Below are 15,537 nucleotides of genomic sequence, written 5' to 3' on the forward strand. Positions count from 1 at the left end.
GGTTATAGCAACAGAAGAATCAATAGAAACCAGTTATGTGCACATTCCTAGAAGAAAAACTCAATTTCCCAGGGAGCTTTGCGGTTAGTACAACAAAGATGGCGAGTTCAACTCAGTGTTCCAGGACGTGATATGAATTGTGAAAACGTCCAACAGATGAACTAAAGCAGCGACAACCCGGCACAGCACTGCAGATAAATCACCACTGCGGGTCAAACTACATCACAACCTGCCTCCACCGGTGAATTAAACAGTGAAATGCCTTCTCCCAAAGCTAAAAACCCGGGTCGCAGCGGTGGCAGCCCGGTGCTCGGCAGCACCAACGGCCGCTACGAGTTCATGTCGTTAACGAAGCCGCTGAACAGGTCCTCTCCTCCGGCGCTGCTCCTCCAGCGGCAGGGCTCCGACCCGACCACCGCCCGACTCAGAGCCTCGGAGAGCCCCACTCGGCGCCGCGGCTCCAGCTCCTCCACGGGCTCTGGGAGCGGTGGTCAGGGGCCGCCAGAGGAGGACGGGATCCGGCTCAACCCTTCCTTTATCCGGGTAGCGCTCAGCTCGCTCCTCGCCATCGACCTGTGGATGTCCAAGCGGCTGGGAGTGTGCGCCTGTGAGGACTCCTCCTGGGGCAGTGTGCGTCCTCTAATGAAACTCATAGAGATCTCTGGACATGGCATCCCCTGGCTGGCTGGGTCCGCCTACTGTCTGTACAAGAGTGACAGTGCAACAGGACAAGAAGTCATGCTCAACCTGCTCATGGGTAAAAAAACAAAAAACACTCTGCTATTTGTGTTGTGATGAATTAGCACATGCATCTTTACTTATACCAATGCAGATGCATCCATGATGCAGCTTGGCTGAGGTGCAGTATTTGTGTCACTCTTTCCCCCAGCTCCTCCTCCCTCCCCCCCATCTGCATTTTTAATCAGAACTCACAGGTGATCCCACCTCCCATTTTTTACCTTTACTCCATCAGGAGGGTTATGTATATATGAAGGTGATGATGGGATAAGGGTACTATCAAGATCACGCTGAGTAAAACATGGTGGGCTGAAAAGGAGTTGCAAGACAGGTTCTTCTTCTTCTTCTTCTTAATGCATGCATGAAAATAAAGCAAACTTTGCACATAGGTCCAGTCAAAAAAACACTGCTATTTGTGTTGTCATGAATTAACACATGCATCTTTACTTATACCGATGCAGATACATCCATGGTGCAGAGGTTTGTTGGTGAGCTTGGCTGAGGTGCAGTATCTCCTCCTCCCTCCCTCCCATCTGCATCTCTTAATCAGAACTCACAGGTGTTCCCACTTCCCATTTTTGTACCTTTCCTCCATCAGGGCTGGAGGTTGTCACATGACATCTGTGTTGTTCATTCTGGCCTTAATCCACCTCTTGTTTGCAGCTGTAGCCGGCTCCAAAATAACCATGGGTCTGTCTGACTGGCACTTTGTGACACCACAGGAGGGATATGTGTATATATACGAAGTTGATGATGATGGGATAAGGGCACGATCAAGATCACCCTGAGTAAAATATGGTGGGCTGAAAAGGAGTTGCAAGACAGGTTCTTCTTCTTATTATTATTATTATTATTATTATTATTATTATTATTAATAATAATAATAATAATACATGCATGTATGCATGCATGGGAAGGCAGATTTGCCTTCCCTTGCATGAAAATAAAGCAAACTTTGCACATAGGTCCAGTCAAAAAAACACTCTGCTATTTGTGTTGTCACTATGTGTCTCCCTGCAGGAGGGAATGACCACAGAAATCTGTACTTATACCAAATGCAGATACATCCATGATACAGACAGGTTTGTTGGTGAGCTTGGCTGAGGTGCAGTATTTGTGTCACTCTCCCCCAGCTCCTCTTTCTTCCATCCTCCCTCCCGTCTGCATCTCTTAATCAGAACTCACAGGTGATCCCACCTCCCATCACTATTTATACTGACCCATTTTTACCTTTCCTCCATCAGTGCTGGCAGGTTGTCACATGACAACCTGTTGTTCATTCTGGCCTTAATCCACCTCTTGTTTGCAGCTGCTCCAAAATAACCCAGAGTCTGTCTTGACTGACACTTTGTGAAACTACAGGAGGGATATATATATATATGTGAAGGTGATGATGGGATGAGGGCACTATCAAGATTTTGAGATAAATAAGGTGTAGACAAGTGTGAGCTGCAGTGCAGGTCCATCAGAATGAAAACACTTCATGCAACTCTTCTACAGCACGCCATGCTTTATTCTCACCAAATGTTTACTGCCGTCTTGTCTTCATTAGACTGGTCTCTGAGTAAAGCATGGTGGGCTGAAGAGGAGTTGCTTCTTCTTCTTTTTTTTCTTCTTCTTTTTCTTCGGAAATCTGCCTTCCCATGCATGAAAATAAAGCAAACTTTGCACATAGATCCATTCCTCAACTGGCTTTGTGGGCCAATATTCCTGATGGTGGCAATAAAGAAAATGCCTAAAGTTAAAAACTTTAAAAATTCATCACAAATCAGCCGTACATGCTTAAACTTTGCAACTTCCATCAAAATGTAGAGTAAGATGACTAAGATTTCTTTACTCGTTTTTATGCTTTTTTTTCATGCTGAATGACTTATTTCCAAGAAACTTATGAGCACAACTCTGGTAAACACAAGATTTAAAGTGGTGCTTTTGTGTGATTCTTTGTGGAGAAACTCAGTTTCACAGATCTGTCGATTAATCAACTAATCGCTTAGTCAGCAAAATTGTTTGAGTGTTAGTCAACTAAGAATATCTTTGGTCGAGGACAGCCCTAGTAAAAATCTAGTGCTGACATGTTCTCACATGTAGATGGCATCTGTTGTTCATTCTGGCCTTAATTCACCTCTGCTTGCAGTGTCCCCTCCTCATTTCTAGTTATAACTTGTCTCCTATAGTATTATCCATATGTGTCAGTCAGCTTACAGTTGGCTTCGGTTTTGCCTGATGTGAACTTGTCCTTTGTGCAGGTGTTTGAATGCTTTTCTTATGGTATGGGGTAATTATAGTGACAGGTGGCAGGCAGAGGCAAGTCTGCCTCTGTATCTGCATATTCCTCTGGACAGAGAAGTTGTGACCAACTTTCCTTTCAGCACCTGTCTGAGGTTTGTTAGAGGCGTGTTGACTGCTAAAATGTGAATCTGTAACAGTATGAGCTAGTACTGAAACTGCGAGTTGATTAATCAATTAGGCGTTGACAACAATTCTGATAGTCGATTCATCTGTTAAGTTATATATTTAGCAAAAAACACTGAACAGTTGACGGATTCAGCTCCTCAAATGTGAGGATTTGCTGCTTTTCTCCGTTTTATCTCATTCTTAATTCAGTGTATTTGGGTGTTAGATTGTTGTTTGGACAAAACAATCAATTTGAAGATGCCACCTTGGGTTCTAGCAACATTTTTATGAATATTTTGTCACTGTTATCTGACCTTTTTATATTTTCTAGTGCTTAGTACTGTACAAGTTTACTAGGGCTGTCGATCGATTCAAATATTTACTCGCGATTAATCAAAAATCAAAATATACCTTAAAGGGAGATCTGTCAAGTATCTTTGAGATCCTTAAAAAGCGCTATATAAGTTTAATATATTATTAATATATTACTTAATACTCTTATCAACATGAGCTTGGGCAAATATGCTTGCTTCATGCAAATGTATGTATATATCTGTATAACAACACAAAACAATGACAAACATTGTCCTGAAACGCTCACAGGTACTGCATTTAGCATTACAAATTTGCAGCAACAGCTGTCAGTGTGTCAGTGTGCTGACTTGACTATGACTTGCCCACAAACTGCATGTGATTATCATAAAGTGGGCATTTCTGTAAAGGGGAGACTCGTGTCTATTGTTACAGGAAGAGGATTTGTGCGTCTCTCTCCTTGTTTTCAGAGGTTGTTTTGCCCAGTACTTAACACAAGCCAACAAAATGCTGATGTTGCCTGATGTGAACTTTTGACTGTGTGCGGGTGAATGAATGTTTTTCTTCTGATGTGGAATAAGGATACGGTATGTCCTATATTATGAGGCACGTAGAGTCAAGTCTTTCTCCATCATCTGCCAAACCATCTCCCAACTCTCATCACCGTTTATGTTGCCTTTCTGATGCACTTTATCTCGAGTGTTAGTTGAGGACAGACCTACTCTCTTTATATCTCTTGATATGTAACTCAAGTGTTAATGTGACCACATTGCTGTTTCTTCATATCACATCTATGTCCCTCCTTCATCCCCTCCAGGCCTGCTGTTGGACCTGGTCCTGGTCGGCATTGTTAAGGCAGTGGTGCGTCGCCGTCGGCCATCACATAACCGCATGGACATGTTCGCCACCTTTTCCGTGGACCGCTACTCCTTCCCTTCAGGCCACGCCACCCGCGCCGCCATGTGTGGGCGGTTCCTGCTGGCTCACCTCGTGCTGGCAGCCCCGCTGAGGGTCCTGGTCCTGCTGTGGGCCGGCCTGGTGGGGCTGAGCCGCGTGCTGCTGGGCAGGCACAACGTGACTGACGTGATGTTTGGCTTTTGGATGGGCTACTGCCAGTACAACCTGGTAGAGATGCTGTGGCTCTCGCCTCAAACCCTGCAAGGGCTGCTGGGACAGTTAGCTTAATAATAAGGATCGAAGGAGGAGGAGACACGGTGGTTTAAATTTTGATTGTCGGAGCACCTGTGCACCTTTTTTTTCTTTTAAACTGAAATATAAGACAAATGGTCTTTTGGCTAGGGAAGAAAGCTCTAACAAGCACTGCTTTGTTCTGCTGTTATCTGACACTTACAGGCACAATAAGAAGGATTTGTTGGTTGCGGTTTGTTTTTCATCATCTGTTTTTCAATTAATGCCGAAGCAAACAGCAGTAAGTAGTAAAAACACTGTAATATAAAAGTAAATGATAAATCAGTGGGAATAGATCCAAAGCTGTTCTACGAACAAACCCTGATGAAATTTCTCGTTTAAAGGTTCAAAGTCTCCAGCAGCAACTGCACTTTACCCGCTGTTCACAAACTACAATTTATAAACCTATCTGTTGCACAGACAGTGAGCTCACAGTTGTAAGGCCCCTCCTGTTATTGCCCTATAAGGCCATGGTTAATGGGAGGGCCTTGCCCACCTTGTCCTCACCTGCCCTCTGTCTTTAGGACAGTTTCTAAGAGCTGATTTCGATATATGATCTCCCCACAAACGAGTTTACAGTTTACTCTCCTGTTCACCTGCAGACCTGTAAGCCTGTAAGCCCCAGCCTCTGTCACAGAGCAAACTTGAATGTCCTCTTTACATGACTACATCTGATAGGATTAGACATTATATTGTTTCAAGTAGACAAACCCAAACCCCCATAAACCTTAATCTCACCCATTTACTTTACTAGAATTTACTATGTCAATAAAACAGTGATAGTGTCAAAGAAATAAGACTAACTATCAGACATGTATATGTGCTTTAGTACTTAAACACCAAATTACAGTTTTTATCAAACTAGCTATTAAAATGTTTCACGTTTTAACAACATTTACCTGATTTGTTTTAGGGTTTTTGGACAGAAATGTCCTAATTTTCCAAGACACATTATTCAAAGTTAGAAGAAAAAGAAGTGCGTGGGATCCCTCTTCTCTAGGCACTGACCGTTTTAAATGGTGTAATGAGGCTGAAGACATATTGTACAATCCACTGAGGAAGGAAAAGCTACTTAATGAATGGACTTGAGTCTTAAGTAGTAGGGTGGTATACTAGATCTTTACATCTTCATTGTAAAGTAATGAACTGTCCGTTCACTAAGCAACCTGCTGAACTGAAGAAAAATAATCACAGTTTGGCGTGATGAGGAAAGGATCGTAGATTTGCTGTTTTACTGAGAGAAAAAAAATATGACTGTAAATGTGTAATACATGGACAGGTCTTTTCTACAGAAGCCCTGAGAGGCAAAATTCTATTGATTGAAGTCTGATTAAATTGTTTTCTCTTCTGTGGTTATGACTTGAGAACAGGTGGAAAAAGGTTTTACCATAATATTTCTAAAATCCTTTTAAAAAATCTGTGAGACAGGTGAAAACGTTAAAACAAATTTGCGTTAAGGCCTTATTATTGCGTTAACTTTGACAGCCCTAGTTGTAATAATCATTTCGGCCACAAGAGGTTGAAGTGCACCTCTGCCCCATGATCTAAATGGGACTAAAGCATTCGCGTTTTCTCTAACTGCAGATGAGCACTGATTAAAATACATTTCTAGTCAAAAGAAATAACTCGCTAACACACAATATATATATACCTTGTGTTTAGAGTGCATGGAGAAATTAAAACTCACCTGAAAGACAACTTTAATTCCTATTTAGAACAGGAGGAAGTGGTGCACTTCAGCCTCTTGTGGCCAAAATGAGTATTACAACAACAACAAAAATGTCACCTGCCAAAACTTTTTTTCCCACCCATTTTACAGATGGAAAAAAAAAAAAATCAGAAAGATTATCCTGGCAAAACATTTATATTTCACCTGTTCTTAAGTCATAAACTTTTTTTTCACTTGCCCTCAGGGCTTCCCTACTTTTCAGATTACAAAACGAATCCCTTATTGACATTACATCAGCAAATTTGTTCTCAATGAGATCTTTGGCGTGTGTAAATATCGTAAATGTAGGCAATTCAAGTTCAGACTTGATCACTGGCTCTGACTGAGGATGCTATTAAATCTCTGTCCAAGCAGACTGGGAAGTACAGACACTTGAAATGTATTAGTTATTTAGATTAACAATTATGAATCACAGAATGCACCCGATTTAAAAACTTGTATTATTTCTTTTTTATTGGCTCTTACGGTCAGATTAAAAACATTAGTTGAGTGGCTAAGGGGCAGTTTGAAATAATGGATCCATTCAGGTGATGATTTTTTCACCTGAAATGAGAGCTTGCTAGAATTCTTCACTGTGACTACTTAAATCATTAGCAATGTACTTTTTTTTTTTTCTCCAACCATCTTTGCAAGCACTGTAATAATTCCAGTCTCACAGACGAGGGTAGACTACATTTATTCATTAAGCTAGACAATTTAAAAAAAAAAAATTTACCAGAATGTGTAACTACGCACGTCATTTCCCACCAGCGCCGTGGCAGCATGTCGTGACATACTGTCATATCTCATGAAAATGTATGTGAACGTAAAGGAAATTCTTGCCATAGTTTCTCATCCACTAACTCTTACTAACGTGATATCACATCATGGCACGGTGGGTAGATTCTTGTGACTTTAATCCTTTGTCTTGGGGTTTTTTCATACTGTTTTAAATTTCCCACAAATTCTCAGTGAAAGATTCACAAAGGCAATAATCTGTAAAAGGGATTAACAGCCAAATGTTGCAGATGTGCCCACAGTTAATGTTCGATGATGAAGTCTGACGCATGTGTCTGCAGATTGAAAGACATTAATGTTAAACTTTAAATGACGCCAGCGATCAAGATGTTGTAACGAAAGATGAGTGTTTGACGTCGAGTGACGTTGGCGCTGCCACGGAGGCTGTTGACCCGTGTGAGTCATTTGGGGGCACAGCATGTGGGAAGTTGTGCTTAACTGATTTGTGCCCTTACAAGTGTTGGCTGTCACACAACTGTACCAGATCTGAAGAGCAAATTTTAGGTTTTTTTTTTGGCAGGTGATGTGTCATTTAAGCAATATTTCTGCTTATTTGCAACATGAAATCAGAAGATTATCCTAAATACACTTCCTAAATCTGGTCTTTATTGTCGGATAAGTGTCATAAAATGAAGCCATTGAGCAGAATTGCTCAAATTTTTTTCCAAAATTACTGGGACTAAAGAGATTTAAAGAAAAGCAAAGGTAGTGTTGTGCATGTATTATTGCACCTGATCCATTCATTCACTAAATGCACACACCTCTCCTCTCTGCTGACTTTGGCAGCCGTGTGAGGACACGACCGCTCAGTCAGGAGTAAGCAGATCATTTAATAAGTTGCACAACAGCTGGATCTGATCCCGGGTATGCACGTGCCCCGTTCTAAACTTTCGTTGCCCTATTACACGCTGTGCCCTCTCTCTGCAATAATTCACCAATGATCTTCCCAGTGTGAGCGATAAGATGACCGGCGAGTGTGGTAGCTTCCATTCCTTTTTTTATTGTAATACCCATTTGTTTAAATCTAAATATGCTGGACAGTGAACTCTGTGACCAAATGATTTTTATGATTTTATTATTATTGATATTTTTTTGTTGTTTTACATGTTGATATTGCAGTGATGCACAAACTTAAAAAAAAAATGTTTGCAGAATTATTATAAATTTAACACATTCCACGTCACCTGTTTACTAGTTTATTTATTCAGCTCTCAAAGATTGACAGCAAATATCACATCTGTTGTTGCACATTGTCCAACATGCAGCCAGCTGCAATATATTTCACTGCACTCAGTTTTGCCTGCTCTATACTATAAATGATATTGTGTGTGTGTGTGTGTGTGTATTCTTAATGTATATAAATATGCCTGTATGGTCACGTGGTTTACACTGTGTTGATTAATGTTCGGTGGATTTGAACGTGCTGCTCAATATTCCCCGAGGGGTTGTTCTTGAATGATTTGATTGTAATGATTTTTAAGTAAATTGGGAGGGAACAAATCTGAAAACTGTCTCATGTCACTCAGTTACACATCGACACTTGATTTAACCTCAGAGGGCACAAATCAAACTTTAATCTAAACCGAACCCACTGGATCTGAGTAAACACGATTTAACTTTGGTTGTTGCCTTTTTAGGGCAGGGTTGAGAGAAAAAGCTAAGAGAAGAGACTGCGTCTTCAGTCACCGCCCCACCACCTATAAAAGTATGTGCTCAGGTTATCATCCTTTGACTTCCACAAGAAACCAACCTGCAAGGATCAAGGTAAGAAGGAGAGCTGCTGCACTTGTAGTTGTGGTGTATTTTTAACTGAAGAATTTTAGTATTTTTTAGTGCCATTGTTGAATAAGTTAGTAATATTTTAGTGAGCTGTGTTATGTGGCTTATTCATGTGCATATGATTCAACTGCAAAACCAACAAAAAAAGTTGTTTTCGAAGTGCAAAATTATTTTTTTCTTTACTTATTTTGCACTGATATGATCACAACACACAGTCGTATGCACAGCTTTGGCTCAGACAATGTCATCCAGTAGGTCATTTTAAAGTTTCAGTGCTTTTCTTTCTACTTCTAAGGACTGAGAAAGTTTTATTGCATAATCTGAAATTAGGGGTCATTAAATTCAGCAATATTGCTTCAGGCTGTTTATACAATCAGGAATATTTTCAAAGCAGTTCTATAATCTAATGCAAATTGGAGTGGGAACTGGTGCAAAGACAGATTAGATATCTGATCCCCCTCTTTTGTTCTACTGTAAACCTGAGCCTTTTCAGTGGGCTGGGAACCGGGCTGGACTGGAACAAAAGATTGGCCCTGGCATTTTGGCCCAAACCGGCCCACACACACCACCCATCTTCGTGCTCCCCTATGTAGGCTATACCAACCGTGCCACTCCCTTAAAAAAACATTAAAGTTGTGTAATGAGTAAGGGGAAATCAAGGGATGTTTAAGAGAGAGGAAACATGATTAATACTTTTAACAAGTGGCTGCAAAATTGTGTACTCCACTGTGATGAACAGAACTTTCCATGAGGATATGGAGTAACCAGATAGGGGTGTCTGGGCATGTCCCTGACCCCCGTGAAAACAATTTGACCTTAAAGCCCAAATTTGGTTCCCGTGGCACATTCTAGTGCCTCTATTCCTTCACATACATTGATCTTAATTATTGCATATTTTTTGGTTTGCCTGCCTGATTGTGAACATGTAGTGAATTATTGTAAAGGAGAATTAGTCTTCTTGTGTGTTTTAGCCCACACAGTCTCTAAATAGCTATAAATATTTAGATTCACACCTTTTCCTGACTGATCAGAACCTTTTTTAATTAAGAATCATTAGGCCTAGACTTTTGACTTAAAACAAACATGCAATTTTCAAAATTCATCATTTGGGACCATTAAGCTAGTTAAATATGTCATTTACATATATCACAGCCTTCGTCTGAACATTTAATACTTCTGGAAATGTTTGCCTTGTAAAATCATATTCTAGAAATCAAAACAATGTTTCATTATATTTGTTCACAAATGAAAAAAATTAGTTATGCCAAACAGTTCACTAATTATTCTACAAAAAGGACGTGAACATTGTATAATATAAATTACAGAACCGTTGTTCCCACCCCTCCTCCTCCACCACCAGCTTGTCCTCACATGCTCTCAACATGGTTTTTCTGGTCATGCCTAAACACAAAATAGCAATTATGAATCTCGAGCCTCAGAGTGCACAAGAAAATCTCATGATACACCAAAGAGTAAAATGTGGAAGAGCCGGTACTGTGTACCGTTAAGTACCAGCCCACTTCGAGCACTGCCAGGGACACAACCTCTCAGCTGAGTGCACTCACACACACATTCAAAGCCTATTGAGCATGTGGAGGCAGGACTGATACAGACAGAATTTAGAAAAAAACAATTGGCTGATCTGCCTGTTTTATGGGCCAGTTACACCAGAAAGAAAAAGGCGGTTGTGTCGGCCCACCAGAAAACGGCCGGTATGCCAGAAGGCCGTCCAGCCCTGGCTGGGAATGAAACTGAGCTTTATCACTGTGAGCATGCAAACACATAATTAAAGTCGTATCCTATACAGGATCAATGTGTTTTTCACATTCAGTTCTTGGCACAAGATTTTGAGATACACATAACGGTTCAGGTTTCAGATCAACAATACATGATCTAACCTGTTAATCTTATAATCACCAGTGGAATGCACGTCATCATATTACCAAACTGTCTCAGACAGTGGGGGGGAATGAAATGATTGATGATGATGATGACTTGAATCTGATGACAGCGATGAGTTAAAATATGTATTTTTTCCCCTTTCCTTGGTGCAGCTCCATCATGGTGCACAGAGTAGCAGTGATCGGTGCAGGCCCCTCTGGTCTGACCAGTGTGAAGGCTTGTCTGGATGAGGGCATGGTGCCAACCTGCTTTGAAAGCAGCGATGACTTGGGAGGACTGTGGAAGTTCAAGGCAAGTCACCACTCCAGAAAAACAAATGCTGCCAACCATTTTTGTGTTTATGCCCCAAGCTTTTTAAACTGGGTGAAAACAATTAAGTTGCTGCCAAATCTTACCACCGTTTTTCTTCTCCCACGTTCTCTGTGACCTGAAACCTCTTCTCTGCAGGAAGTGTCGGAGCCAAACAGAGCCAGCATCTACCGCTCCCTCACCATCAACATCTCCAAGGAGATGATGTGCTACAGTGACTTCCCCATCCCTGCTGATTACCCCAACTACATGCACCACTCTAAAATCCTGAAATACTTCAGGTTGTATGCGGAACACTTTAAACTGATGAAACACGTTCGCTTCCAGGTAACAAGATACATGCTTCTTTAAATATTTTGGGCCACAGTTTAAAACAATATCTTGAAACTAATCTATCGTGTGTATTTTCTTATATAGACCTCCGTGAAGAGTGTCAAACAAAGACCGGACTTTTCTCGCACTGGCCAGTGGGAAGTGCTGACAGAGAATAAAGATGGACTGCAGGAGAGACATGTCTTTGATGCAGTTATCTGCTGCGCTGGCCACTACACCTACCCCAACCTGCCGCTCAAAGACTTTCCAGGTAAATACAGGTTATATTCCAGGACACAAACACATCTTGCCCGGGTGTGCCCAGACAGGCCGAGACAATGGTGCCATTGTAGGATCATGTTGTTTTTCACTTCTTGCTGTTGCACAAGATTCCAACTTTTTTTCACCTTTATTTATTCCGGGGATATTAATGCTCCCACAATGGGCTGTCACAATATCCAATTTTCACTATACACAATTATCGTGACCGAAAGAATTCACGATAAGGATATTATGGCAATCTATGGAAAATTTGAAAGAAAAACAATTATCAGTCAAATTCAGCTTTAACTATGTTTATTATGCATTTTTTAAGAGAGTAAAATAAGAGAGTCTTTAACAATAACTGTTCAAAAGCATGATTTAAGAGGCTATTATCATACGTGTACTATTAACATGGTCTCATTATTTCTTTTCTTTTAATTTAATGGTTATCGTCAAGTGTCAAGACCAGGCTGCGACAAAGTAAAGTAACACAATATGAAGTCATAATTCTGCTGTGTTTTTCAGGAATTGAGTCATTTGAGGGAAAATACTTCCACAGCTGGGACTACAAGGGGCCTGAGGACATGTTCGGGAAGAGAGTGGTGGTCATCGGCATCGGTAACTCGGGAGGCGACATCGCTGTGGAGAGCAGCAGAGTGGCAGAGCAGGTTGGGGAGTCTTTTCTGATATCTCCACGTCTTCCTTCTTCTTCTTCTTCTTCGAGATAATCCATGCATGTTGATGCCTGACTCTTGTTCTCGTTCTGCAGGTGTATATGAGCACTCGTCGTGGTGCCTGGGTCATCCGACAGGTTTCCGACGACGGCCTGCCAGTGGACATGAAGTACAACACGCGCTTTGTCCACATCCTCTTCCAGCTGTTGCCCATCAACTCCCTTAACTGGTTTGGCGAGAAGAAACTCAACGCCATGTATGACCACACCATGTATGCCCTCAAACCCAACCACAGGTAGGTAGTGTCAAGACCGCATAAATTATTACTCTGCATAAAGTCAGACTTTCTCACATTGTTTCTGAGGTGCGCAGGCAAAAATAAATCACATTTAAGCATTACAACTTGCATTAAGAAGAAAAATGTGTTGAATCTGCTTCCTCAGACTCTTCAGTCAGATCCCAGTGATAAACGACGATCTGCCTTTAAAGATTCTGTCCGGGTCGGTCATTCTCAAATCAAACGTGAAGGAGATCCGTGGCTCCACCGTGATGTTCGAGGACGGCAGCACTGTGGAAAACGTTAGAGAACTCTGTTTCCAACGATACTTTTCTTTTCTTTTTATTTCACAGCTTACCTCTAACGTATATCTCTTCCTCGTTACAGGTGGATACGATCGTGTTCGCCACAGGTTACAACTATGATTTCCCTTTCTTGCCGAGCAGTGCTATTTACAAGTCCGGGCACCGCGTGGGTATGTACAAGCACGTCTTTCCTCCCAACCTGGAGCACACCACTCTGGCTGTCGTGGGTTTCATCCATGCCCTTGGAGCCATCATGCCCCAGGCTGAAATGCAGGCCCGCTGGGTCGCACGTGTCTTCAAAGGTGAGGCGGCATGCATGTCCAGTTTATCACCTGCCACTAGTCTAGATACTTTCCAGGTAGTCTATTTACAGCCGTCTGTCTCCTGTCTTTTGCTCCTCAGGACTTAAAAAGTTGCCCTCAAACCAGGCCATGATAAAGGCTGTCGATAGGGACACCAAGGACATCGCAAACACGTAAATCCCCCCAATATTCCTTTGCCTGATTATTTGTTGTTTCTAACAACATTGTCCCCTCTTCTGTTATATATTGCTATGGAGTGAATAGATGTTTAAACTTCCATTTTAAAAGCTGCATTACTATTTTTTTATTTTTGCCTCGTTAAAAAAAAGATGGCAGTTCTTCAAACTAAATTACTTTATTCATGTATATTAAACACCAGTCTGAGTTCAGACAAAGATTACTGTATTTTATATTCATATTGAACTATACTATATTGAGTCCCTGCGTTCATTTTAGTGTGGAATTCCTACATTCATTCGTGATGTATCCTCTCCACAGCTACATAGTGTCAAAGTTGACACCTCTGCAGGTGGACTTTGTTACCTACATGGATGAGTTAGCAGGAGAGATTGGGGTGCGGCCAAGTCTCCTCTGGCTCTTCTTCACAGACTACCCGTTGTTTAAGAAGGTTCTCTGGGGACCTGTCACCTCCTACCAGTACCGCTTGATGGGACCAGGGAAATGGGACGGAGCCCGCAGAGCAATCTTCACCCAGTTTGAGCGCATGTTCCAGCCACTAAAAACCAGAAAGGTCTGAAATGTTTCTTCTGCATTCTATAAACCTTGTATGAATTTAAATAAATAAATGTATGATGAACTATTAACTTTCTGAGAATTTGGTCAAACTTAAACATAACTTTTTCCCCCTCTTCTCTTCCAGATGGTGACAGACGAGCCCTCCGTCGCTGGCCGCCTGTTTAAGCTGAGCCTGACCCTCATGGCTGGAGGAGCTGCCGTCTACTGCGTCCACGTGCACAACCCGACCGCCATCCCCAACCTGCTGTCCAAAATCCGTCCGCAGACAGTCTGAACACGCTGCATTGATCAGACGACGTGCAACATGCAAACCTAATACTATATGTACTGTTTCTAGATCCCTTTAGAAATCTAGTTCAGTAAACTTGTTGTGATTATGGGAATGATTTTAGGGGTCACTGTCTAAGCTAGAGGTATTACGATATCTATACATTTAGTTTATTTAAATGCCTAAACATTTCTCTTGATATGCAACTATTTTACATCAACAAAATATGGAAATGTAACATTGGTTTACATGTATCTACACAATTGTTCGCTGCTAATGATTGCTGTCAGCGGTACAATATCCAGTCTTTGCAGTATCCCAGTCATAGTAAATATTGAAAAATCAACACTGACTTAGAGTAGCTCCATACGATATCCAGAGCATTAATATAGCAGAAAACAACTATTATAACTATGTAAAGATATAGAGTAGTAATGTCTACCTGAGCAGAGGACGAAGTCTCTCTCCCTCTGTGTGTGTTGTAATCTGAGTTTCTCTGTGCTTTGTTGACATAGCCGGGCCGGCCACGCATGCCATTTAGTGCATTTGAGCCAACATAATTGTGATTGGCCCAAATGCAAGTTTGTGCACGTACACACATAACCACTCCAGACAATTGCAAAGCAGACAATTGCTATGCCACCATGGAGAAGCTCACCATGCACCTCCAATACTGAGAGCCGTGCGGAGGCAATAGATATGCTCTGAATTCAGCATTGAGCACCTTTAAAGTATGAGAGAGGATCCAAACTTGAGCGTCCAGTGTCAGAGTCACACACATACATACATCAACATTCACACCCTTACATTACATTTCCCTGCACTATATGAAAGTCACACCACTTCCTACATTTTAATGCAAAGTTGGAAATTGCAAATGTTTGCATATGAACACAACTGGCAGATGATAGATTAGCTGAACGTGTGGTTTTATTCCTTTGTAATTTCTTTGTTGTCTGTTGAAATTTACTGGATTGTTAAAGGTCAAGCAACACTAAGCTAACCAGACTTATGTACGTCATATTTAACTTTAAGTCACAATGTGAAAGAGTGTTTTTCCTGTGTGAATAAATAAAATATCTTTCTAAGAGAAATCAAATGTTGCCGTGGTGATGGAAACTGCTAAGTGACTCCTCGGTCAGTAACTGTATGAGCTTAAGAAGATTTTTTTTCACTCTAAGCAGCACAATAAACACTCATTATAAACTCAAAAAAGATCTGAAAACAGCATAAAAAGTAAACTGTGATGAT

General features: G+C 41.3%; 2 protein-coding genes across 3 annotated transcripts; both read left to right on the forward strand.

Moving 5' to 3' along the window:
- Positions 1–258: 258 nt before the first annotated feature.
- On the forward strand, positions 259–8,516 carry plpp6 (phospholipid phosphatase 6). Its single transcript, XM_074635967.1, has 2 exons — positions 259–757; positions 4,262–8,516. Exons 1-2 carry the CDS (start codon positions 259–261, stop codon positions 4,627–4,629), a joined length of 867 nt encoding a protein of 288 aa, XP_074492068.1. The 3' UTR covers positions 4,630–8,516.
- Positions 8,517–8,746: 230 nt separating this feature from the next.
- On the forward strand, positions 8,747–14,511 carry LOC141768056 (flavin-containing monooxygenase 5-like). Of its 2 annotated transcripts, none has more exons than XM_074635960.1 (11): positions 8,747–8,902; positions 10,972–11,114; positions 11,271–11,455; positions 11,546–11,711; positions 12,230–12,372; positions 12,474–12,673; positions 12,822–12,957; positions 13,043–13,262; positions 13,363–13,435; positions 13,761–14,013; positions 14,143–14,511. In XM_074635960.1, the coding sequence occupies exons 2-11, from the start codon at positions 10,979–10,981 to the stop codon at positions 14,290–14,292; spliced, it is 1,662 nt and encodes a 553-aa protein (XP_074492061.1). In that variant the 5' UTR covers positions 8,747–8,902; positions 10,972–10,978; the 3' UTR covers positions 14,293–14,511. The 2 variants fall into 2 exon arrangements, with proteins under 2 accessions (XP_074492061.1, XP_074492062.1); XM_074635961.1 differs by having other exon boundaries at positions 10,972–11,110; positions 11,267–11,455.
- The last annotated feature ends 1,026 nt before the right edge of the window (positions 14,512–15,537 follow it).

Source organism: Sebastes fasciatus, chromosome 5, assembly GCF_043250625.1.
Source record: "Sebastes fasciatus isolate fSebFas1 chromosome 5, fSebFas1.pri, whole genome shotgun sequence".
Lineage (NCBI taxonomy): Eukaryota > Metazoa > Chordata > Actinopteri > Perciformes > Sebastidae > Sebastes > Sebastes fasciatus.